The 26,517-nt window shown below is 46.8% G+C and overlaps 1 protein-coding gene across 1 annotated transcript; it reads right to left on the minus strand.

Moving 5' to 3' along the window:
• Positions 1 to 243: 243 nt before the first annotated feature.
• On the minus strand, positions 244 to 24,747 carry LOC141564788 (allantoinase, mitochondrial-like). The gene is made up of 12 exons (XM_074307668.1): positions 24,660 to 24,747; positions 21,405 to 21,563; positions 14,862 to 15,013; positions 11,668 to 11,782; positions 9,011 to 9,157; positions 8,100 to 8,145; positions 6,229 to 6,322; positions 4,342 to 4,528; positions 3,487 to 3,625; positions 2,475 to 2,647; positions 1,839 to 1,871; positions 244 to 654 (listed from the first exon to the last, which is right to left on the minus strand). The coding sequence occupies exons 2-12, from the start codon at positions 21,549 to 21,551 to the stop codon at positions 496 to 498; spliced, it is 1,392 nt and encodes a 463-aa protein (XP_074163769.1). The 5' UTR covers positions 21,552 to 21,563; positions 24,660 to 24,747; the 3' UTR covers positions 244 to 495.
• Between the last annotated feature and the right edge of the window lie 1,770 nt (positions 24,748 to 26,517).

Consider the following 26,517-nt stretch of genomic DNA (forward strand, 5'->3'; position numbering starts at 1 on the left):
CCCATCATCCCTTGAGCTTGCCTAGAGAGCCCCACATAGCATGTCCCACCTGGCCCTCAGCCCGTGGACTGCATTGGGGGAGTTTTCGAATCGATCCCAATGATCCTGCCATCCCCTCTCCACCTTTCCCTTCTGGCGAGCTCTGTCTAGCATGTTGGGACGTTGAGTCACGGCCATGAGGCTGCTTTATTCTCTAGGAATTTAATTAATTAATTAATTGATTAATTATTGTATAATTAATATATTATTATATATAATTTATTTATTTATTTATTAATCATCGCAGTATACCAGGCGTGGGTGACACAAAGAATAAAATGAGTGTTTACTCTTGGGGAGCTGCTTCTCCCAAGGAGTGAGGACTGAGGAAGACACAGATAACTCAATTCACAATATATACCAAGTACAAAGTTACATTTGCAACGGGAGTGAGGCTGGAGGCACCAGGGAAGGCTTCCTGGAGGAGGAGGCACCCGGGCTGAGCCTTGGCAACAGCTAGCAGATGCTATTTTTCCCCCCGAGTTTATCATTTTCCACCAGAAGCAGATTCCCAAGTGGTGTCGGTGAGAACTCCCCATTCAGGTAAACCAGGTTGCCGCGGACCACGGTGGCAAAAACCTCTCCGAGAAGGCGAAAGCCTAGGTAGGGCGTCAGCTGGGAGTGGAATGAGACACCTGTGAAAAGGCTGGCCTCCTCCGGAGGCTTCCCGGCGAGCTCTCGTTCTGAAGGGCTGCTCTTGGGGGCTCCCTGCTCCCACCCGGGGCAATGGTGGGGGCGATGACCGGCCCAACTGTGAGCAGAGCGAGGGCCTGGTGTCCCCTTGCCTAGTCCAGGCCGTGTCCCTGCCTTGGAGAATCCCACCCTACACTGAGGCAGCAGTGAAATGTAACTGGACAAAAAGAAGGAGGGACAGCCTTCCTCTTTAACATTCAGGAGGTTCCCCCCTCCTCCTGGGCGTCCTCTCTGAGGAAGTGGCCAAATGGGCTGGTTCTGAGTAATTTTTAAAAAGCCGTTCACAAACATGGCAGTGGAGAGGGAGAAGGGAGAAGGGAGACATGGTTCAGAGCAAGGACTGATGGGACCCCAAGGGCCGCGATTCCAGGGACAAGTCAGCTCAACAGAGATGGAAAGCTATCGGAGGCGGAGTGCCCAGGCCTGGGGGATGCCTGAGCCTGGGGGGATGCCCTCTGCCCTGGTCCAACCCTATTCTGGAACGTGGGCAGACTGCTGAAGGTCGGGCTTTGGGAAGGTTAGATGGAGACGCAGGGATGAAGCTAATGCCTCAGGAGGATTGGGGGAAGAATGGGGGGACATTTAGCCTGAGAAAGAGAGGCCTGGGGAGGGAGGGGAGCCATTGTGGGGAAGAGACATCAGTTAGGGCCTATTTAGCCACAGAATGGGGACTGGAAGGGGGAGGTGGCGGAAGCCAGTGTTGGCTGCAAGGGGAGGATTGGAGCTTTCTCAGGGAAGAAGAGACTGCTCTGGGAGGCGGGGAGGCCCCTCTTAGTGCAGGTCTTCAAGCAAAAGCTGGAGGACTCCCAGGTGTGTGTGCGAGTGTGTGCGTGTGTGAATGCAAAGGGCTCTTGCCTTTGGATTGGTTCCAGAGGTTTCCCCCACCTCTCTGGATCCATCTCAGTCCTCCATGATGGTGAGAGCCCCTGCTAAGTTCCTCCCTGAGGTTCTGGGATACCGGGGGAGGGGGAATCTCTCTCCCTTCCCTGGCTGCGGAGAGGCAGCCCCTACAGTCCGTTATCCCCAGGAGGCCCGGTGCCCCGGGTGGGAAACACCCTCCCCGGCCCACTCTGAGGAGCCCCCTGCTCCAAATCAAAGTCCCCTACCTTGTTTTTGTGCTGAATCATTCTTTCATTGACCTGAAATGAAAAAAACATGTCTTCAGGATATAATCTTCCAAATTCTCCCATCTATCCTGGGCTGGGGGAGGGTGGGGTGGAGGGAAGGGGAGGGAGGCTTTCTCCTGTTAAGAACATTAGCCCATGGAGCCACAGGAGGGGGATCTGGCTGGAGGGAGTGCCCAGAGCTTCCTCCACATCCCTGCCTTCCTGGCCAGCTCCCATACACTGCCCCCCCCCCCCGAGGTTCAACCGACGCCCCACATTCAACCTGATCAGAACTGAGCTTAAGGCCTCTGCTCCCCAAACCTTCTCCTCCCACTGCCGATGGGAGCCCAGAGTTGTAGCCGCTTGTCCCAGCACCGAACTGTTAGCCCTGGAGGGCAGGAGCCGTGGCTGATCTGTCCCTCCTGCACCACCGGGCTACACAAAGTACCTGAATGTTTGTTGGATTGACTCTGAATAGTCACAGAGGGTGGGGGCAGGCTAGGCCGGAGCCTCCTCTGGGATGCTGCTTGAGCTCCGAGGGCCCATGCTCTTTGATGGTTCTTCCCTCCCTCTCCCGTCTCCCACTCCAGCCAGAATTAGAACGGCTCTTGTGGTCACATCCTAGTCTTTATTTACCTCCAGCTCCTTGTCCGGATCCCAGATGACCAGGTCGGCATCTTGCCCCGGGCGCAGGGACCCCTTCTGTGTCTCCAGTCCGCTCAGCTTGGCCGGATTCTCGCACATAAACCTGACCACGTCAGGAAGGGTGAACCCCCTGAGTCTCGCCGACGTCCAGAAAAGGGGGAGTCCTGCGTGCGGATGGAGGGTCATGGCCAGGAGTGTCCCCTGAGTCCGTCCCCCACACAACACTAGCCTAACACACCTGACTAAGAGAAGGCTTCCGGATGGACTCAGCTAAACAGGCCTTTGGCGAGAGCCTCCTGTGGCTCGATGTGGCTGCTCTCAAAGAGCTCCCATTCAGTTGGGAAGATTGGGGGGGGATAGTGCAGGAAAACAAATAAGGGAATAGAAAAAACTCAAAAACTATTTCAAAGAAAGGGAGGCTAGGGTGACTTCAGAAGGGTCCCATCTTGGATGGGGACAGAGAACAGGGTGGGGGCTACCAAGGGTAAAGGGTTTTGGTTACAGAAGAAAAAAGTCTTCTCTTTCACCATCTAATTTTCCACTGATTTTTGCTGATTTTGGGGAGATACTTTGCTTTCCAAAGGTTTCCCTGGGAATTGTCACATCTACAAATGGAAGTTGGGGGCTGTATTGAACTTGCCAATGTTCCCCTTGGCATGTCCACTGCCAAGGGCAGCAGCAGGCAGCCTGCCGCTGATAGGGACCTGGGTAGCAGCTGCCAAGAAGCCTGAAGCGGGGGCTGGTAAGCCCCCTCCATCCCAGCATGCTGGCTGAGCATAAAAGGAAGAGGTCCCAGGATGAGGGGCCCCCGCTCTGCATGTTTAGACATGGGAGACCATCCTCTTCCCATTTCACAGGTGGAAAAACAGGCCCAAAGTCGCCCCCTTCCCAGTGCTGATCATACCAGCTCTTGTCAATTTTGCCATAGTTCTCATCCCTACTGAGGCATCTGGGAAGCAGCCTCCCACGCAGCTTCTACTGGATGAGCTTCCCAGGTTCTTACCGAACTGCAAGGAGGAAATGCCGCCCCAGGCCCGCAGGAAGTCGCCACTGTCTAAGTGCTTCAGGTCTGCCGTGCAGGGCGAGTGGTCCGAGATGACCAGGTCAATGTCCCCCTTCTGGAGGGCCCTCCACAGCTGATCCTGAGATGCAGAGACCGCCTGCTTAGAATCCCCAGAAGTGGCGGGAAGGCAGGCTTTCCAGGAGGGAAAGGGCCCACTTTCTGACCCTTGGCTCCCTCAATATGGATTCTTGTTGGGTTCTTCTCAACAAGATTCACCCTTTCCTGGAGCCAGAAGTACTCCAGCGTGGCCACCTTGCCTAGAGAGCCAGCTTGTGAGGGGCCTCTTGGGAGGGAGAAGGGCCCTCAGACAATTGCATAAATATCAAGGCAGACTCATTTCTGGCATTGTCATATGCTTAAGGGTTTGCAAAGCACGTCCACATATCGTCTCACTTAATCGATAATCTGTTAGCCACAAGGATAAAGGCAGAAGCTGAGCTGATGAAGTGGGATTTATCCACATCAGAAAGGGCGTTAATATAATGCAGCGGACCCTTAGGGAAGGAGGGGCAGCGTGGGACATGGCAGACAGAGAACCAGGAAATCCGGGCTGCCTCCGGCACCTACTGGCCATGGGGTCCCAGAGACTCCTTCAGCTCCTTAGGCTTTAGGCAACTTTCTAGGGCTCTGAGGTAAGGAAAAGGGACTTCCCATTTACGTCATCTCCCAGATGAAATCACAGGTCTGGTCCCTCTCCCCCTCTTCTTCCTCCCTCCTCCTCCTTCTCCCTCTCCTTGCATCTCCCTCTTCTCCTCCCCAATCTTTCCCCTCTGCCTGAAAGTCACCATATATCACCTGATTTTTTTTGCTCCTGATTGGGGGACAGCACTTGTACTGGGTGCCTCCATGGGGCACCCCTGTAGCCTCCAAGGAGAGATAGTGATGGGTGGTCTCCACGGTGAGAGGTGCTCCCTTCCTCCTTGCCTCCTGGATGATTGGCAGGGCTTGGGCACTTGACAGATGAACAATATGGCATCTCACCCTATTAAGGAGGGAAAGAGAAGGTTTCATAGAGTTTTCTCCCCTCCCCTCTCACTCAGTTGAGCTGCATGCTTCCTGCAGGCAAGGGCTCTATCCTCTCACTACTCAGCCGGGTCTCTGACCAGCCAGCAGCCACGGATTACCGTCTGTATGTGGGGGAGGCTGGGACAGTTTCCACGTGTGTTTTTGCACCCCCAGCACCTAAAGACTGAGCCAAGTCTGAATAATAAGCAATGTGCCATTGTGCCAAACGCCAAGGATGCAAAGAAGGGCAAAGGACAGCAGCACAGCCACAAAGAGACAAGGAGTCTATGAGGCAAGTTGGAGAAAACTCCCGAAGAAATGGTTGGTTGGCTGATCTGTCTGCCATATCAATTTGTGTGTGTGTGTGTGGAACTCAGGGAGGTTGAGACAATGGAGTCCAAAGACGGGCTTTCCAATCCTAACTCTGTCATCTGTAATTCCTGGCTGACCTTCATCTCGTGGGTTTTGGAAAGTGGAAGGCTTGGACTCAGTGTTTCCAACGACCCTTTGAGTTCTAAGTCTATGAGCCTGTGAATTCCCCTCTGAGGTTCCTGGATTGAGGACGGATTTGTCAGTGAAGCTCATTCCCAATCTGCCCATTCCTTTGTTTCCTTTCTTGGCTCGGGAGAGGAGAGGGAAAGGAAGACAGTGGACTCCTCCATCTTGCACAACACCCATTGCAAACTGCTCCAAAATGACTCCATTGGTCATGGATTCTTTGTGCCTTAGTCATATTCCAGCCTGGATCTGGGGGGAGCTCCCTGGGGAATGATCAGGTCTGGTTCACTGTTCCCCAACCCAGACAGATGAACCCCCATTCCAAAGACACAGTTTGATGTTCCGCGAGGAAAACTATTGCCAGATTCCAACGCTTCCCCCAAGCCAGTCTGACCTTTTGGATACGAAACCTCAGAACAAAACCAGGTTTGCTTATTAATAAGCACGTCCACGAGGCTGAGGGAAGTGGGCTTGGGGCAGCCAAGAATCAAGGAATGGCAGAACCCGAAAGGTGGGAGGGAGCTCAGCATCCATCTCACCAGAGTCAAGTCCAAACAGGAACATCTCCTAGAGCATCCCTGAGGACTCCGAGACTCTGCTAAGTCAGGAAGCGCTCCCCACCTCCCAGGGCCACCTGCTCTAACTCGGCTAGCCCAGACTGCCAGAAGCTTTCTTAGAGAACAGCCAAACTCCAACTCTGTACCTTCTGTCTGTTAATCCTGGTCCACTCATCCAGGATCAAAAAACACAAATTGAATCCTCCTTCGGAATGATGGAATATTAAAGACAATCACCACACTCCCCTTGAGGCTTCCCTTTCCCAGCCCGAATGGCTCCATTTCCCCCCCCCCCCATCCAATCCTCCTATGACTTATCTCAAGACTGTTTAATATGCTGATTGTTATCTCTGGACATTGATAACTTCTTGGAGCTTACAATCTGATGGGGGAGACGGGGGAGTTAACATGCATTTCTATCCCCAGCTCTATACCTACTTATCTACATATACACATAAAAATACACACATACATACCCAATTCATTTAAAGAGATGGAAGGTTATGATGGGGGGAAGGCATGAGCAGCTGCAGGAAAAGCCCAGAGCTCCCCTGATACCTACTTCCCCTCCCCTCCCACCCCACCAGTCCCTCCAGTGACGTGACTGTACTCTTCCACTTACTTATACTGGAGACACAGCTCACAGATGGTTTGGATGGCCTTGACCTCCATAGCATCCGGGCGGGATGCTAAGAACGTGCTGTACTCCGAGGGTTCTGCACACAGAGAATAAAGGGAGAAATGGTCGTGACCCTCAGAAGGGCTGATGCTCCAAGGCCCTGAGTCTCAGAGATGCCCGTGGGAGCCAGGTAGTACTGAGGATGTACGCTGTTTGTTTGGCGTCTCCATGGAACTTCATCCAAAGACTCGGGAGCCACAAGGTATGTTTCCTGTTGAGGAGAGGTGGCTAGGGTCCTAAATTCAGGTTCCAATCCAAAACACTTTTAATTCTGTGGGGGGACCTTGAACAAAGTCTTATCTGCAAAAGGTTGGGGAGTGGCCAGATGAGTCCCAAAGTCCCTAATCAATCTATGCTCCGATAACCGTCACTTGGATTGGACTGGATCCCAGAGTCCTCACCCCGCAAAGCTCAGGAGCAGTCTGATCTCTGGTTTGGTAGGAGAGTGAAGGACTATTCAGTGACCAATTTTTTCCACCATCCTGGACTTATCATCATTTATTTCTTTGTCTGCCCAGTGCCTAAAACACAGTAGGCACCTAAACTTAATTAAAACATAAATCAAAAACTGGAAAGCATCCCCCACTGGCCCTGGTCATTAGTCCACATCTTGTCCATTCATTTTACAGATGAGGAAACTGTGACTCAGAGCCTAACATCCCTCAGGAAACAAGAGGAAGTATTTGAACCTGTGTCCTTTGACTCCCGAGTCCAGGAGAGTTACACTACCCTATCAAGAACCACCTCACCAGCCCTGTGATTTGATTGGTGCAAAAATCACTCCAGTAACATAGTAACAGCATTTTCTTTTAGGATGTGGAGTTCCATGAGTTGCTCTGGACCAAACTAAGAGTCATCGAGCAACCAGTCTTTTTTTGTTGTTGTTGTTGTTATATACAAAGCTTTATTTTTTAATTTATTTTTTATTTTTTTTAAATTTTATTTATTTATTATTTTTTTCACAGTATATATGCATGAGTAATTTTTTTGTAACATTATCCCTTGTATTCATTTTTCCAAATTATCCCCTCCCTCCCTCCCTCTACTCCCTCCCCTTGATGACAGGCAATCCCATACATTTTACATGTGTTACAATATAACCTAGATACAATATATGTGTGTAAATACCATTTTCTTGTTGCACATTAAGTATTAGATTCTGAAGGTATAAGTAACCTGGGTAGATAGACAGTAGGAGCAACCAGTCTTAGGGTGATGAGTGCCTCCAAGTTTAGGGCAGCTAGTCCTCAGGCAGCAGAGATACCATCTATCCAAGGGCAGCTCTGAAAGCTTAACCTTCCAGAACTCCACCTCCAGACCCCAAGCAGGAATGGGCGAGGAGGAAGGGTTAGCTGGGATCCTTAAACGTATCCTAAGCCATTGCCCATGATGTGTGATGTAGTGGGTTACATGAATAATCAGAAAAGTCATTCATCTCAGAAGCAAATCTTCTCTTCTACCCTTAACTTCCCCATAACATGCAAAGAATATATTTCCAGAGGAAACTCATTCAATGTCTTTTTATGTTCAGCATTCACGTCTTTGCAGAGACAGCCCCTCAATATAATTTGGTTTATTTGAATGATTCAAAGATGTCCTAGATTGTTACTCTTGCCTCCAGCCAGAAGAAATCCCTAAGAACAGAAATAAGCAAAGACCTGCTCCTCTTTCCTCCTTTGCCCCAATAATTTTAATTTTTCCCAAAGCAGTGATAAAGGCAATTAATAATATCAATAAGAATACGGGAATAAAATAGAACTATGGTAAAATAATGCAAGTTAGCAGCAAAGAAAGGGTGGTCCCTGGGGGCTTACCTCCACTGACAGGTTTCCCCAAGTCCAATTCTTCCTCTGCGTGAAACTGTGGAAAAGTGACCAGAGGACAGGACGTATTAAAATGGGCTCTGGTGTCAGGGCTGGCGCTTTGCTTTTGTCTCTGCCTAAAATGTGAGGGCTGAAAGAGACCCTTGTGCGGCTGGGGGAGCTGCACACTCTGCTTGTCTCACAGGGACCCTGAGCTGGAACTTGGGACATCTCCCTTGTGATCTGGTCACCAGCCCCTTCACTGAGTCCTTAAAGGGCCACTGGTGGCTAAAGGGCCAGGGCTAGAGTCAGGCAAATCCAGCCTCATACACTTACTGGCTGTGTAATCTTGGGCAAGCCCCTCAGCTCCTGTCTGCTTCCCTTTCCTTAACTATAGAAGAGAGCTATCTGCTAGGGTTGTTTGTAGGAGATATTTGTAAAGCACTTAGCATAGTATACAGTAGGTGTTATATAAGTGCTTGCTAGTATTATTACTATATAACATCCATGCACAACCTATTGTGGCCATACAGTTTTGCTGGAGTTGGTGAATTTTAGACATGAATGTTCAATAATGCCTTAGAAAATTTGGGGTGGGGGGAGAAACAGCTAGGTGGCATAGTAGATAGAGCACCAGCCCTGAAGTCAGGAGGACCTAAGTTCAAATCTGGCCTCAGACACTTAACACTTCCTAGCTGTGTGATCCTGGGAAAGTTATTTAACTCCAATTGCCTCAGGAAAAAAAAATCAATAAAAATTTGGGAAGGAAAGGACAGGGATCTCAGAGTTCCTCCCATTTCAGGTCTATGGTGTTGAATGAGCAGATCCCACTAAGTGAATAGATCACCCCCACCTTAGTCCATAAGGAGGAAGAAATCAGCAGGCAGCCTGGGAAAGTGCTGGTGAGGAGAGCAGGCACTCACCAGAAGCACACAGTCTGTTCCTTGCAGCTCCCTCATTGCCACGTGCAAATCCTGGATGCTGACATGGGGGAATTCCTTCACCCCGCTGTCAATCATGAAGCATTTAAAGCCCGGCACGCCAGCCTCCATCATGGGTTTGAGTTCATCCTGAAAGAGACAGGAGAGAAGAGAGCCTCAAGTCATGGTTTTCCTGATACATCAAGAGCTCAACAAAGGGATGGCAGCTCAGGTCACAGAGAGTCTGGAGTGTGGTGAAAGCAAAGCCATGGACAGCGGATCTGGGGGCTCTGAAGGGGTCCCTCCCAGCTCCAGCACTGGATGTAGCATCTGATCATGCTATATTTCCTATTCCTGCAACGAGGGACCTATGTAGGTCAGGATTGGGGAACGGAATATGGGAGGCTTTTCAGGCTTCCAAAATCTGCCATTTTCTCTGTTCCATTTAGGCTAAGATTTGGAATAATTATAAACATGCTCACCTTCCACACATACACACAGATACAGACACAGACACACAGAAAGACACACAGACACAGACACAGACATAGATACAGACACACAGACACAGACAGACACATTCACAGATACAGACACAGACATAGACATAGACACAGACATAGATACAGACACAGACACAGACACAGACACAGACACAGACACAGACACAGACATAGACATAGACACAGACATAGATACAGACACACAGACACAGAGACACACAGACACAGGCACAGACACAGACCCCCACATCCCATTCCTTCCTAAAGCTTCCCTACAGAGAAGGAGCAGCTGACATGTCTCTCCTAGTGAATTATTCACAATAGCAGCCGATGCCCCAGATTTTCTTGGAGCCAGAGAGCCATAGAATTTCAGAAGTGAGAGGGAATAAGAAGTAGAACTCAGGATCCTTGGCTTCGAGATTGAGGAGTTCAGACTTAACCAACTAATCATTGATTTAGTACCTACTGTGTGCCAGGCACAAATACTCTAGAGCATATGGTTCTTAGTCTTTTAACTGTCTACCAGACAACTTCAACAAGAGATATGTTGTTATTTGAATAATAATACTAAGATGTTATTTGCCTGTACTTTTTTTTTTGGCTGAGGTAATTGAGGTTAAGTGACTTGCCCAAGGGTCACACAGCCAGGAAGTGTTAAGTGTCTGAGGTCTTCCTGACTTCAGGGCTGGTGCTCTATCCCCTGCGCCACCCAGCTGCCCTCTCCTCCCTTTTTTAACTGCCTAACTATGTGAGGCTGAATTTTCCTTATGTATGTCAACCAAAATAACATATCTTGATAGATTGAATGCAGAATAGCTGTCATCTATTAAGCCAGACATTAGAGATATTTGCAAAACTATTAAAATAATGTTAGTCTTTTCACTAATTTGTGTTTTGTTTTGGTTAATATAGTTTTCATTAAAATGTTATTGGTATGAGCATATAATTGTTATTCTAAGTTAATTAGCAAATATTTTAAATTATATTAGTTTTAATCTCCAACATGATAAATATTAATAGATATGATCTATCTAAACAAAAGTTCTTTGATGTTCTCAATAATTTTTAAGAATATAGAGGGATCTTAAGACCAGAAAGTCTGATGGCTGCTGCAGTAAATCATAGGGGAAAGAATTTCTTGGCAGTCAGGATTTTTTCTTTCTTTATCTTGAATATAGAAGCCATGTTTTTGCCTTTCTTTGTGTCTTACATAGTTAGCACAATGCCGGGCACATAGTAGGTATTTAATTAATGCATGATCAATACTGGTCCAAGGTCAGAAGTTCTTAAGTCTGTGTCTGTGTGTGCATGTTTGGGATGATTCCTTTGGCCACAATCTGGTGAAACATATGGATCTCTTTTCAGAATAATGTTTTTAAAAGCATAAAATAAAACATGCAGGATTACAAAGGAAATCAATTATTTTGAAATTCAGTTGTCAAAATGTAAATGATAAAAATAAATTCATGGATTTCAAGAATGCTTGCTCAAGACTCCTGAAGTCACATATTGTTGAGCTTCAGAAATTGTTGTTATTATTATTATTAAAAACTTCCTGGGCATAGTGCTGAGACTGGGGTCAGGAGGACCTACATTCAAATCATATCTCAGACACTTTCTAGTCGTATGACCTTGGACAAGTCACTTAAATGCCAATTGCCTCAAAACAACAGCAGTGAGGAAAATGAAAGGTTGGTGGAAGTGCATCTGTGGGAAGGAGTGAGGTCGGGGCAGGGGGTCTGGGAAGACCAAACCCAGTAGAGCTTCAGGAGGGCAGGGATCTGTAGTACCTGGCACAGGACCCAGTCTAGAACACGTACTTAACGGACGAGTTAATCAGTTGGACAGACATTTAGACTCCAGAGTCAGCTCAAGCCTCTCCCAGTGCCCCCTCCCAGCACCTTCCCTCTGAGATCATCTCCCCATTGCATATCTTTGGTTCCTGCTTGCTTATTTGCAGACCCCATCAGTGGGTGAGTTTCTGGAGGGGAAACTCCTGGTTTTGCCTTTCTTTGTGTTGCTGGCACTGAGCATCCCCCCTGCTGGGGAGAAGATGCTATAACTGACTGATCTGCCAGGAATGTCTCCTCCAGGCTTTGTTCTGGGGGCTTCGGGGGGAGGACTGGACTTAAGAAAGCAAACAGCCCAGTTACTCACAGCATTCCCAGGGATCAGCCCACCCCAGAAGGCCACGTCCACGTGACACTGTCTCCTGGCCGCCCTGAGCTTGCTGTGGAAGTTTTCCAAGGTGGTGGTCGGAGGCTGGCAGTTCCTGGAGAGGAGAAGAAATCGGTGAGGGGGCTTTCCTCCCCAAGGCTGGGGGAGCTCTCTATGGGGAGACTCCTCAGTGTGGAGAGTGTGGGGGGCCCCTGTGACCTCTGGGAGATGGGGCATCCCTGTAATGCTGTGGGAGGGATGGAGGGAGAGGATGAAGAGAACCCGTGGGCAAGAAGGCCACAGCAAAGGGACCAACTGCAGGCGGGGGCAGGCCCGAGTCCTCCTGCCCTCAGAGGAATTATTGTGTGAAGTTTAGCAAACAAAGCTCCGGGTGCCCATCTCCCATCAGAAGCTTCCATGTCCCTCTTCCCTGGAGGACATCATGGCTCCAGGGACTGCAAGCTGGGCTTGGAATCAAGGGCCCGTTTGCAGATCCCATCTTTGACATGCACTCCCAGGATGAACCTGGTCGCCTTGGCTCCCTGGGCCTCAGTTTCTCCATTTGTAAAATGACAAGTGGACTGGACGGCCTCTGAAACTGATGCTCTCCTAGGACTAGAGCCCATCAGCAGAGGGCAGTGTTGGCTCACGTGTAATTCCGGGAAGTCCCTGAAAGAGGGAGCTAAGAGCCAGATCCTGGATGTGCAGCTGGGAAGGAGCTACAGGCCCCTGGGGCAGGCTCTGGCAGAGTTTAGCCCCAAACCCCGGATTAAAAGGGGGGGACTCAAGGTGCTCCCTTCATCCCTAGCAGGCTCCATTCAGTTCGTTTTTCTGAGAAAATCCTCTTTTTCTCCATCACACAAAAGCCAAAAAAGAGCTTCAGAGAAAGAAGGCAGCGTTAGATAAAATGTTCTCTGGAGAACCAAGGGAAGAAAAGTCTGTGTGTGTGTGTGTGTGTGTGTGTGTGTGTGTGTGTGTGTGTGTGTGTGTGATTGTGAGTATGGTTGCATGAGTATCTGAGTGTGTGTATACAGAAGGACTTTATTCAATGCAGCCCTGATTACTGCTGCCTGTGTAAAAGGAGGTGATTAGACTGAATTATCCAGAAGTGCACAGGGAGGGGAGGGAAGGTCCATGGGAGCTGTTTTCCAGGGTTTGGAAGGCTGTCCCATGCAAGGGATTGACCTTGCTCTGTTTGGTCTCGAGGCAGAACCTGGTGAAATGGAAGGGGGGATGTGGGATTGCAGAGAGGCAGATTTAGGCTTAATGAAAGGGAATGAAAGGGAAAGTAATGAGGACCCCAGGAACTGGGACCCAGATCTCACTGAGGGTGGGAAGCAGAGGCCGGACAGCCACCGATGGGACTGCCTTACAGGGGATTCCTGGGCAGGTGGGAGTTAGACCCAGTAACCTTCAAGGCTCCTTTGAACTTGGGATTCTGGGATGCTGGCTCATGTGGTTCTGCTGTCCAGCTGAGCCTCCTCCCTGCCCCTCCTCCTCCCCACCTCTCTTCCCACCCCTCCTCCTAATCCTTCCTCTCTCACTCCTCCCCACCTCTCCTCTTCATCCTTTTCCCCATCTCTCTTCTGCATCCCTCTTCCTCATCCTTCCTCTCCCACCCCTCCTCCCCACCCCTCCTCCCCATCCCTCCCCCAGCATACAGCAGCTAAGGAGCAGAATCATCTCAGGATGATTGCACATACGTTGTGCCTTAAAGTTCATAGACTGGTGTGGTTGTTATCCTCAGTATTCCCATTTTACAGATAAGAAGCCTGCCTGAGATAAGGCAAGTGCCCTGCTGGGGTCACACAGCATCCCGTTCTAATCACCTCCTGGCTGCCGTGACAAGACTACCTCCTGTCCCAGCAAGTCTTCCCCGCTCTCCCTTTGAAGTTCTCTCCTTTGGGATTAAAGTCCCAAGCCTTGGAAGGTTTCAGTAGCTTACCTGTGCGAACAGGTGAGCGCCCTTATTCAAGACTCTTTAGGCTTTCTAAACCCAGCCCAGAAGACAAGAAGCTTGGCCGGGGCCATGGAAGCCCCTGGCTCTGGGCTTTGGGCTGAATCTCAAGCAAGGCCATGGCCAAGTAAAAGGCAGAAAGCCCTCAGAACACAGACCCCCAAATGGGGAACAGAAATAGCATCAACTCAAATGATAGGATGCCCCGGTGGGAAGCGGGATAGCTCCTTAAGGAAGGCTAAAAGTAGAGACACATCGAGATTGCTGTCCCTGTGGCTGCCCAGGTCTAAGGGACAGGAGGTGTGCTTCCTCTGGGAGGGGAACTGGCCCGTATTGGGGGGGGGCTGTGGGAGGGCGCTGGTCCCATCAACCCGTGGGTTTGCTCCCACAAGTCACACAGGGAGACTGAATTAACAGGAACCACAGCAATCGGAGGAAGAAAAGAATTCCAAATGAGCAGTTTGTGCCTGGGTGTGAAATACATCCCCAAATGGGCTCCTGGGATTTTCTGCTTTTACTGATTGTTCTTGCTAACTAGGTGCTAAATTTGTGGGCCACGAAGGAGCAAACTATGGGACTGTCAGATTTTCTGTGCTCTGAGGCAAAGTGCCAGTCGCTGGTTCTAACTGAGCCGGAGCAGGGACAGGGATCTTGTACACTGACTCTCCATGGACCTAGCAGGGTCCTGGCTTCTTACTGGAAGCTGATGGTCATGGAATCTCGTACATTGACTCTCCATGAACCTATCAGCCTGAGCCCTTTTTTGTTTTTGGAAGCTGATGGTCATGGGGTCATCCTGTCATGAAGATCCTAGAAAGAGGTGGGCTTTGGAGGCCATTTTGTCCAATCTCCTCCACTTAATTATGTGTGTATATATATATATATATATATATATATATATATATATATATATATATATATGTATGTATAAGCATGATACAAATGATAGTTATTATCATCGTCATTATTCCAGATTCCTTATTTGTAAAATGAAGATCAGATCAGATGATTAGGTCCCTTCTAGCTCTAAATCTACATAGGTGAACACTTGTGGATGTCGGTAACCACAAAGAGAGCAGACAGGCTGGGGCTCCTGTGACTTGTTTGGGGGGGGGTCTTTGGGTTGATGCTTCGGCCTGTAGCTCCCGACCCCTTTCTGAAGCCCGTCCTCCTTCCTTCCATCCATGCTCGTGCCATCCCCGTGCCCATCTTCCTCCCCTCCACTCAGGGCACTTACAGCGGCATGTCTACCAGAGTGGTGATGCCCCCGGCGGCGGCGGCCCTGGTCGCCGAATGGAATCCCTCCCAGGCTGTGCGTCCCGGCTCGTTGATGTGCACGTGAGAGTCCACGACGCCGGGCATGACCACTAAGTTACCAGCATCGAGCACCTGGAAAGGGATGGAAAAGAGAGAAAGCGAGGGGTGAGCCTTAGCCCTGAATGGGAAACCTGTCACAAGCAGGGGAGACCTGCCCCTGAGATGGCACCGTCCCAGGAATTTGGGGTCGGTGGGCTCCAGTGGGGGGATTACAGAAATCTGGAGGTGCTAGATCATAATCTCTTTGGAGAGCCTCAAGAAAACAACCCCTCTGTGAATGCCCTTCAGAAGTGGGCAGGCAGGCAGGCTCTCTGAACAGACTAAATCCCCAGGAGGCTTGAACCTATTTCTAGGAGGAAAAAAAAGGCTGTGACTGCTCCTAAGATGCCCAAGTACAGATCAGAAAGAAACTATCATCTGGGCAGAGATGGAGCCCCTCTGAACAGCCATGGTCAAATTAATAAAGGCTTCCAGAAACTAAACTTGGTGGGGTTTGGGTGGAAGGAGCGGGAAAATCCTAAAAACAAAAACAAAAAATATAATTTAACTTTGCTCTTAGGAATTTCTTGCATCTAATTTGACATTAGAGCCTTACTGTTATTTTTTTTTTTTGGATTAGATTGTGGAAACATTTATTAAGTGACAAAGACCCTTACAAGGATTATGTTTCTTATATGTTTTGATTATCCGACAGCTATGCAACAATGCTAAATGTTCAAGCAATCAGGATTAAGAATTTATGTAAAACCTGGTCTCAGACACTTAACACTTCCTAGCTGTGTGATCCTGGGCAAGTCACTTACCCCCCCCAAAAAAAATTTATGTAAGAAATAACTACATTTCAATAGCAAAAAACTCCCCACCCTGCTCACATGATAATCCATTGAGAGCAATCCTTCCCAATAAAAGGTCCATTAGAAAGGTCACAACTTTTTTTTTGCTATATTATACTTAAAATTATATTTCTAATGATTGTTTGTGTGATTTGGTGACTACTGTTCCATTAACAGAGTCCACAGCCAGGATTGAGCCTGTCCATGCTCACATATACACAAGCACACACATCCTTATGAAGCTCCTTAAAATAGTGACAAAATTAAATTTATATTGATTTTGTCTTAAGGAAGCTTATATACTTTTGAGATAACTGCAGATATCATGGCAGGATTAAAGGGTTGAGATTTAGAGCTGACAGATCAATAAGAGGGCATCTCATCCATCGCTTTCATTCAGCCACAGAAGGAACTTGACATGTTCAATCAAGATCACAAAGATGGAAACAGGAGTCCCACAACTCAAACCCAGTCCATCTGATCCCAAACTTAGTATTCATTTTATGTTTATCACTTTTTTCTTTTTCTAAAAAATTTATTTTGAATCTTAACGTCATTTCCATATTTCCATATACAAGTATTTCCATTTTTCCATATAAAAGTAACTACAGAAAAAAGAGGATTTTTCATATAAAGCAACTTCAGAAAAAAGAGGATCATCTATGTCATACAGTCCCTCTTTCATTCTAGATTAGAGATAGTTGTTTTGTAGTCTTGCTTTTCTCTGCCTCCTTTGGAACTTCCTTCTGTTCTCTTTTAGATTTGGTTTCAATGCTTTATTCACATGCTTTTCCCCAGACTTTCCTCCTCTCCATCCCAGAGTTTCTTCTCCATCCTAGAGCTTCATCTCCATCCCAGAGTTTCGTCTCCATCCCAGAGCTTCATCTCCATCGGAGGATGATGGAGAGTGTCCAGCTGAGAGTTGGCTTTTGGAATGGAGAGTGATTTTGACTCCAGGTCAATTTCTTACCTTTTATTTCGTGAAATAAGACATGCTAATAAGAATGATAAGCAGGCTAACAACAAAAGCTGGCGCTTCTGCAGTATTTTTACCTTGCCAAAATGCTTTCCACACATGCTTTCTCCATGTTATAAAGAAGTCCTTCACAGCCCCTTCCATCTCTAATCTAGCTGTGATCTGGTTAAAGCAGAGACCAGAGGAAATCTCACCTCTCTGTCCTGGACTATGCTTAGAAAGCAACGAATATAAGAATTAGGAAGACTCAAGTTCAAGCTGTCAAGGACACGCTCTCTTTAAAAAGAGGGCAATAGCACCTATTGTTGACAGGTTTAGAAAAAGAATGTATTTAGAGTGCTTTGCAAATATGAAACAAAGGTTACCCTGCTTGTCAATGACCTCTGAAACTCTGGTGTCCTGAATTAAACCCAGTGCTCTTGAGCAGGTCTGACCTGAGTGGAGGGCAGTGGAATGATCACCAACTTCTTCCTGGAAATTCTGCCCTAGGGTGTGCTAGAGTCAGCTCATACTGACTCAGAGTCTGTTTTTAAATTTTCAGTATGATTACTGACAGCTTGGACAACAGCAAACTACAAATCGGATCTCAATTTAAAGTTTGTGGATTGTCTAGACTTCAGAAAGTGATAGAAATGTCAATTAAACTTAAAAGTGTGTCCCGTGTACATTGAGAGGGGAGCCTCTCATTAAATTAAGGGGATCCTCTCATTAAATTAAGCTTTTATCAGCTCAGTCTGGCTATGCCGTGCGTTACATATGTTGTCCAAGATTGCATTGGCTTTTTCTGGTTGTCACATAACATTGTGGACTCCTATTCATCTAGTGGTCTTCTGGGGCCCCTTTTCTGAACTCCTTGGTGGTCACAGCAGGCCCAAGAGCCTCATCTGTAAATGTGATTTTTTAGAACTGGATTGTGTCTTTGCCTTGATCCCTTTTGCCCACTTCTGGTAGTCACAGACATTTAGAACGTACTTGTTGGCTGATTGGTTTCATCTTATTCAGTTCAGCCCATTGCTCTAGCCAATGCGAATCTTTTTGGACATTAACCATCATCTATTGGGTTAACTATTCTTCCCACTTTGTCTCATCTACAGATCTAAAAAGCATCCTCAAACTATGGTCTTCAAACAAGCCTTCATAAAGAAGACCCCACAGCCCAGGGCTGAGCACAAGGGTCAATCAAGACCCTAGAAACTTCCTTCCAAAGTCATTAAATTATGAGTGAAGTAGTCTCTTATGAGAGTAGTCTCTTTGGGTTTGACCATTCCATTAATCCCACGCCCAAGTATTTGACCTGCCATTGAATCCAAGGCTCTCTACCTTTTATATGGGAACAGCATGAAGACTTCATGATAGGATCCCCCTGCTAATATCCTTGTCCCAAAAGGAAATAAAGTTCATTGGGGATGATCTGGTGGCTGGTTCCTTGTAGTCACTATTTCCTTTTCTAGAATTTCATCAACCACTCTTCTAAAATTTTGCCAAAAATCAACATCAAGCTCACAGACTTATAGTAACAGACAGTCTCAATTTTCTTTCCTTTTCTGAAAATTGGAACAGTCTTTCCCCTTCTCTAAACCTGTGGCAACACCCCAGTTTTCCATTATTTTTCAAAAATCGTTAAACATGGTTCAATAATTATAACCTCCATGTTTTTCAAGACCAATGGCCAGAGTTGAATTGGGCTAGGTGACCTGAGGACAGCTGGATGCTTTCCTATTCTCTCTTTACTTTTTGTCTGTCAACTCTCTATTAGTTATTTTGTAATTCATTTTCAGTCCAAAGATCATTCTTCTTGGCAACAAAGCAAAAAAGAAATAAGTTGAGCTGCCCCATTGGGCCCCAGTAGCTCCACAATAACTTGTTTTGGACAGAGAGCTCAGTCCACAGCAGATACAATAAAATATAACCAAAGGGTAATGAACTAGGTCAGCCTAATACCCTGGTGTGGAGTAAAACTCTGATAAGACTAGTGGATCTGATCTGACTGAGCCTGGTACGAAGCTGGCTCTCTGAGCCACGTCTATCAAGTACAATTGGCATTCTTCAAGTGCACGGCTGTGGGATTGTGTCTCCTAAGAGAGAGGTGCTTGGATGGATGTTGGGGTTACCCTCAGACTGAAGGCTTTTCCTAGAGAAATCTTGGTCCGTGTCTCAGCTACTGCTCACTTTGGGAAGGGATCAAGTCTGTGAATAGCTATCAATCAATCAATATTTATTACTACTTACTAATATTTAATAAGCCCTCAGGGAGCTTCCAGTCTAATGGAGGAGACATCAAGCAAACAAAGCAAGCTACTTCCAAGAGAAATAGGAAAGGATGAAGAGGCTAAGTAGGTGATTTTTTTTCATTCTGCCACAGTGTCCAATTAAGTCTTATGAAAAACAGCCAAAACTGTCAATCCACTGTCTCCTTGACATGTCTGCACATGTAGAATCCCAGTATCTCTGAGTTGGAAGATGCCCATCAAGCAAGCAAGCACCTACTATGTGCTTGCACTATTTTAGATGCTGGAACAGGTGACCTTCCTGCAGCCCACCCAACTAGACTCTATCTCCCCTTTGTTTGAGGGGCAAGCCACTGCCTTCCAAAGCAACCCATTGCACTCATACACAACTCCAATGGTGGGAAGTGTTTTCCTGGTGTTGAGACTCCCATCTCTGCATTACTCATGAATCTTGGGTTGGTCCTAAGGGGCCAAGCAGAATGAGTTCAGTCTGGCATGGTGGCTAATGGGCAGAAACGCCGTAAGATTATTGCTTGTTTGACACTCAACACCTCCATATCCTTGTACTAGAATGAGGGGCTCTCTCCTAGGTGACTGTAACCATTTCACTTGGGCACAGTGTGAAGGGGCAGGGCAAGAGAGGAGAATTTGTATCCATCCCCTCTAGTGGCATGAGCTGTGCCAGGGGGGTTGCCCATAGGGATGAAGAGAAAATCCCTACGGGTCTTCCAAGCCCTAATACTGTGATCTTAGGAAATGTGTGAAATGAGGGACACATCATCCTTGTTCTTTCTGCTGCTGGAGTTTTACCAAGAATCATTTCAGAGGACCTAGAGAGGACCTGTATCCCAATACTTTTATTCAATTATTAAATACAGTTATTTTATCTATCTGTACAATGATCCATAGAACACTAAAAATAAAAGAATAAAGAATGTCAGAATGGGACCATTTCTATGTGGGCCTCATCAAAAAAGATGTAAATAATGAGATGATGACAATAATAATAATATTGATTGGCTGTTTTAGCTTCACAAATAATTAAAATTTTTAAAATTCATATTGCATGATGTTTGGCCCACTTTGGGATTACTTTTTCCTTAATAATTTTTAAAGGGCTATACAAGTTGGAAAGGGCTACTGATGACGTTGGAAATTGCCTAATATTCAAATTTAGTCCTAGCTATAGCTCTCTTTTCCTTCCAAATTCACAAGTGGCTATTTGAGGATATTGGCAAGACTTCTTTGCTTGTGGTATCTGAGTGAAGATGATTATATAATGAAATTTTATTCTGGAAACCGTTTTAATCATAAAAGGTAGATTTCAAAGACTGAGATTATCAGCGAAGATTATGCATGTGAAGATAGATGGGATATATTCTTCATAAAATGTATGTGCTCTATACAGAGTATCTCAAAAGTCTTAGTTCAGTTTTTAAGCTATCAAAGCTTAAAAATGTACTGGCGGCTGAGATGACAAATACAGATAGGTAGGTATAGATTATACAGAATATATATATATACACATATAGATTATATATACATATATACATGTTACATATGTGTGTTCATATGTATAATATACAATATTATATATACATAATATTATATAAGTGCATATATGTGTATATTTATATAGGTACAGATATAGAAACAGATATAGATATAGACCCAGATACAGATATAGACCCAGATACAAATATAGATATAGATACAGATACAGATATAGACACAGATACAAATATAGATATAGATACAGATACAGATATAGACACAGATATAGATACAGATATAGATACAGATACAGCTATATAGATACAAATATAGATATAGATACAGATATAGACACAGATACAAATACAGATATAGATACAGATACAGATACAGATATAGACCCAGATACAAATATAGATATAGATTTAGATACAGATATAGATACAGATACAGATACAGATATAGACCCAGATACAAATATAGATATAGATACAGATATAGATATAGATACAGATACAGATATAGAAACAGATACAAATACAGATACAAATATAGATACAGATATAGATACAGATACAGCTATATGTAGATCTTGAAGGGAAGCGGAGGAAGTCTCTTGGGGAGTTGTGGAGGTGGACAGACAGGTCAGCTCAGCTGAGCTGCTGGGGAAAAGTAGAGGGTGAATGGCAGGAATCTTAGGGAATGATCTGCCACTTCAGGCCCTCATGTCAGTAAACCATTTTGGCCGACAGATAAGGTTGTCTCCTCACAAATATTTCCTCTCATTCAAAACATGACTATTGCTTTATCTATTTATTTGAGAAAGCCTGAGGGCTGCCTCTGTCACTAGTTGCCTGCTAATGTTTCCCCCCTGCACCAGCCCCAGAGCCCCCCAGGACTTCTGTGGCTGGCCGGGCCGCCCTCCTACTTGCCTTTTCCCCCTGGCTCTGGACTCGGCTTCCAATGGGCAGGATTTGGGCTATCTGGCCCCCCGCGATGACAATTTCTGCTGGGATAACGGCGTCATTTATCACCACCCGATTGCTTCTGACGACTGTGACTTGCGAGCCCACCTCCATCCTAGCTGGTTCCTAGAGAGATGAGGGACAGAACGGGGGACGATGAGGTCAAAAGCTGCAGCCGGACCCTTTAAACCCACACCACATGATGCCTTTGATCCCTCACATGGGCTCCAAGGAGTAAAAATAAAGCCTCTTTTCTTATGTTTTCCCCATTCATGGCTGTAAATAAATAGCTCATATTTATACATCCTTTGAAGTTTATGAAGCATTCACGAATGTTATCTCTACAACAACCCTGGGAGGTGAGGGATTGTCTTAATGAGGAGGAGAGCGAAGGAATCAACAGTAAAGTGATTTGCCCAGAGTGCCACAGCAAGTCAGTGTCTGAGGTCGAACTGAAGCTTAGACCTTCCTGATCCCGAGTCCAGCTCCTCATCTCACCAGCTGCAGCTGCCTGGGAGCCCCGACAAGAGCTCAGCTGGTGCTTGTTGCCAGGGATGGGGAGATGTGTGTCTATTTGGGGACCGGATGACAAAATGGACAAAGGGCCATCCTAGGGGTCAAGAAACCCTAGATGAGTCATACAGGCTAACTGGGTGACTCGAGGCCAGTCACCTACTCCATCAGTGTCCAATGGATGTGCATCCATTGAAGTACACTTTAATGTGGGACTTCCTCACACCAGTTCTATCTCAGGTCCTCTCCTCCACCCCCATCCCCAGCCAAAGGAGGCCCGACTCAGATGACCTTTACCCCTTTATTCCATCTGCTATTCTCTTCAGCCCCCTCCTCTGTTCAATCCCTACCAAATAGGTGAGTTCCAAAGACCCTAAAGGAAGCTGTCTGGCCTCATGGGTGGGCTGCACTCAGGAGCCCATTCCTTGTCTCCATCCTTCTTCACAGAGAAGGAAAGAAAAGTCAGCCCAGAGTACCCAGAGAGGCCCTGAGGAAGCCAGTATTTGGCTTCCACACTCTTTCCAGGATGCCCCGTTGCCTTCACCCAGGGACAGACAAAATTCATGGAAAGGGCTCAGTGCCCCTAAGCAGCCAGCCCTTTCTCTGGGGTCCCCTGTCCTTCAAGGAGCATTTCTTAGCAAAAAGAAACCTAAGAGTCTGCAGTACTTAGTACAATACCTGACAGACAGTATGCTTAATAAAATTTACTGACATATTCTTTTAAATGCAGGCAGTGGGGGAAAAGGCAGTGCCAGCTGCCAAATTTCAAAACCGGTGTGAAAAACTCAATGATAAGCTTTTGTTCAGTTGTCTCTGACTCTCTGTGACCCCCTTTGGGGTTTTCTTGGCAAAGATACAGGAGTGTGTTGCCATTTCCTTCTCCAGCTTGTTTTACAGATGGGGAAACTGAGGCAAACAAGGTGAAGTCGCACAGCCAGTAAGGCCATATTTGGCTTAAGTTTTTCTAACTCCTAAGCCAGCATTTTGTCCCCTGTGCCCCCTAGCTGCCCTTCAATGTAATGCTAGATAATCACAAATAAGGGGGTCTCATTGGATCTTTTGTTAAGAATGGGTCTCCCCAGTTAGCCCAAGCTGGAGATTCTCATATCCTGGTTCCTCTCTGGTGAGCCCTCCACACCCTTAGGGATGCACAGACAGCTGGAAGTTGAGGCAGAGTGGGAAAAATCAAGCAGCACAGGAACAAGACATTTGTGACTTCAGAGGAAATGGTTATTTCCAATTGGTGGGGGTGGGGGAAGGAAGCTTGTCTAAGTAAAAATAAGGGATTGTGAAGTTCCAAGATCCCTGCTACCCCAAAACTATGAACCCATGATTCTTGATGTCTCCAGGTTTATTTCCTGGAGGGAGTGGGTATGAGGCTTGAACGATGCGAAGACAGAAGGGAAGAGAAGAAAGAAGAGGGGAGCACTTAAGAGAGAGAAATAAGAGAAAATTAAAGATAGTGGGAGGAGCATCATGGGAAAAAATGGAAAAGGGATTTGGAGGGGAGGGTATCAGTCTAGATTTAAGCAGCCCTGCCTTTTCTCATGGCACTGCTTCTCATGGGACCTGAGGACAAGATCATTTTCTATCCCTCTGAGTTTCCCCCTCCAAAAATGGGGGCAGTGGTGCTGGGCTGTATCCCTCAAGCCATTACTGCTGCAAAGATAGGAAGCTTGGTGAAGGAGAACATTTCACCCTGGGGAAGGAGGGCGGTAGAAATAGGAGCTGTGACAGGAGGAGAAGGGGTGGGTGGGTAATGACAGATTGCATTTCTTTAGGGCTTCAAGGTTTAGAAAACACTTTCCTCGACCTTGGAGGCAGGCAGGCAGCAGGCGGTGTAATGATTTTTTGGTTTGACTCAAATCTGGGATTTCAATGGCATGGGGGAAGGGGAAGGCTAGATGAGGAAACTCCACGAACACAAAATAGTGGATGGAAGCCCAGGACATCACCAAGTCCAACTCCCTTACAGTCTAAGAAACTGAGTCCTTGAGGTGGAGTTAGACTCAGGGAAGGTGAAGTTGACTATGAGTTCCTCTGGGGACTCCACAAAGCTGAGGCTTGCAGACCAAACAGACCCTACAAGGGCTACCCCCTTTCCTATTCTGACTTTCTGACCTGGATTGCAAGCCCTCTTGGGGGCAGGTAAGAAGCAGGGCCCGGCAGGGAACATGGTGGCTCACCCCTCAACCCTTCCCCAAAGGAGCCTGGAGTTAGTCAGTATCTGGGATCTTCTTAACTCAATCAAAGAAGTTCAAAAAGGGATTGTAAGCCCATGGGGGGGGAATGCAGAAGACCATGATTATCTATGTCGTTAAAACTCCATCCTGCCCTCCCAGTGACTGATGGAGTTGGTTGGGAGACTCCCCCTTCCATTTCTCTTTAGCTTTCAATGTCTTTGCAAAGTTCTTTACAAATGTTATTTTCCACAGCCCACAGTGGGGACTACAGGTAATACTCCCATCTCCAGTGGAAACTGAGGCGAGCTCAGTGTCTTGTCTTAAATGGGATTCAAAGTCAGGTCCTTCTGATCTCAAGTGCAAGACTTTACATGGGGCAGTGATGGGATAAAATCCAGCCCCTGCTCTGGGCTGTACGCTACCCCCCTGGCCAGGCTCAGGCACCTGTCCCAGAAGTCTGCAGCCCTGGGCATCCTCTCAGGACTGGCTCTGGCTCCCACTCCGGAGGATGTGGCTCAGCACTCACCTCTGGACACACTGGCTGAAGGTCTGCAAAGGTCCTGGCTCCTGCTCTCACCGACTCTGCTTCCCTTCTAACCTTGCTTTTCTCTTCCTTTTATTCCAAGTCAAGCCCCTCCCCCACAAGGCTCAGGTGGGGGTGGGATTTCCTGGCATTTCCAAAACAAGCTTTCACCCTGGAAGATTGACTGGCATTGTGGGCAAAGGCTGGGGCAGAGTTTGACTCTCCTCTTCACTACCCCCTCGCCCCCATCCTTTTTCCCCGCTGGCTCACAAAGAAGGGAGAAAAACAAACATTCCTTTGGGTTTGTTTTTCAACTGGTTCCTGTCTATCAATAACAACTATTTGCAGGACCTGGAGGGAGGCTGGCTCCATCTCTAGACCTCAGGCTCTCCCCGTTGAGCCACGGATGGAGCTGGACTAGAAAGACCCTTCTGGTCTGAATTTTACTAAGGCTAGGAGCCAAGGTGGCTGTGCAGCTTCAGTCAGATCCTTTGCCCTTTCTGAGCCACTCTTCCTCAGCTATAAAATGGCAGGATTGAGTGAGAACATTTTCAGATCCCTTTTGCTCTGAATCCTGGGATTTTATGATCTGATACCTTTACTTAAATGGTACCTTCTCCAAGAAGCCTTTGCTACCACATGTTAACTCCTCCCCAAGAAGCTTTGCTACCACATGTTAACTCCTCCCCAAGAAGCCTTTGCTACCACATGTTAACTCCTCCCCTGACTCAATCTCCCATAGTGCCATATTTTAGGGTCACAGGGGCCTTAGAAGCTTTTCCTGCCTCCTCATTTATGAGAAGGAAATGAGGGTCCAGATTAGCACCATGATATCAGAAGTCTAGGATAACTAGTTCATTTAATGTTACTTGAAAATTCCATTGTTTTATTTTTATTTATTCTCCCCCTTCCCCATCTTCTTCTTCCTCTTCTCTCCACCCCATCCATCTCTTATTTTATGGAAGAAGAAGCTGAAGTCAAAAGAGTGATCTCAGATTGTACATCTGGGGATGGAAGGATGGTCTGAAGCCATCTAGCCCAAGCTTCGTATTCCATAGATGAGAAAAAACGAGACCTTGAGAACTTAAGTGATTTGCCCAAGACTAGTCAGGTGGTGACAGCTGGTAGAATTCGAAATCAGCTTCTCTGAACCCACTGCCAGGGAGGAACTCTGCTCCATCATTCATGTGACATTGGGTAGAGTAACTCTTTAGACTGTAAACTTCATGAGGACAGGCTTGGAGTCTCCCATTAACTTTGCCTCAACCCTGGTATCCAATGTGCTGCTTGGCATACAATGGGTGCTTAATAAATGCTTGTCAGATGAATGAATGAATGAACAGAGGCATGAAGAAAAAGTCAGCATTACCTATGATTGTTCATAAGTGTGTTGATCAGCAATGGGGTTGATCAGCAAATCTGCCACAAATGTAAGGATCAATCAATCAGAGCCTCTACCCAGAACTCTTCAGGAAATTGCCAAAGGCTTTAAAATCAACTCAGGGAACGCCCTCTCTGATTTCTTTTCATTGCTTGTCAATCTTTTCCCAGAGTTCAGTCTAAGAAAGACAGACAGAGATAAGTTGTATTTGTGGGTGCATTCCTCCAAAGAAGGACACGGGATCACAACTAGAACTGAGCTTGGGGTGGGCTTAGGCAGTTGGGGTTATAAAGACAAAAAGCCTAAGGAGAGGGGGGTGGAATTGAATCTTCAAAAACCATGGTGACTCCTCATTCCCATGTTCCCAGCCAGAGAGCATTCCCTGATGGACTCCTAGAGTCGAGTCTTTGTGCCAAAGTTCCCATTGGCAGTCCAGTCTGGTCTAGACTTCGTTCGGGTCCAACAGTGCTTATTGAATGA

Source organism: Sminthopsis crassicaudata, chromosome 3 (genome assembly GCF_048593235.1).
Source record: "Sminthopsis crassicaudata isolate SCR6 chromosome 3, ASM4859323v1, whole genome shotgun sequence".
Classification (NCBI taxonomy): domain Eukaryota; kingdom Metazoa; phylum Chordata; class Mammalia; order Dasyuromorphia; family Dasyuridae; genus Sminthopsis; species Sminthopsis crassicaudata.

What these genes read in the sequence shown, in the direction of transcription:
- LOC141564788 (XM_074307668.1), bottom strand. Translation starts at nt 21,551, where the DNA reads ATGGAGGTGGGCTCGCAAGTCACAGTCGTCAGAAGCAATCGGGTGGTG. An exon ending in GGCTGATCCCTGGGAATGCT is followed by an intron (nt 9,158 to 11,667) that starts GTGAGTAACTGG and finishes TGTCTCTTTCAG; the next exon opens with GATGAACTCAAACCCATGAT. An exon ending in GAGCTGTGTCTCCAGTATAA is followed by an intron (nt 4,529 to 6,228) that starts GTAAGTGGAAGA and finishes CCTCCTTAATAG; the next exon opens with GGTGAGATGCCATATTGTTC.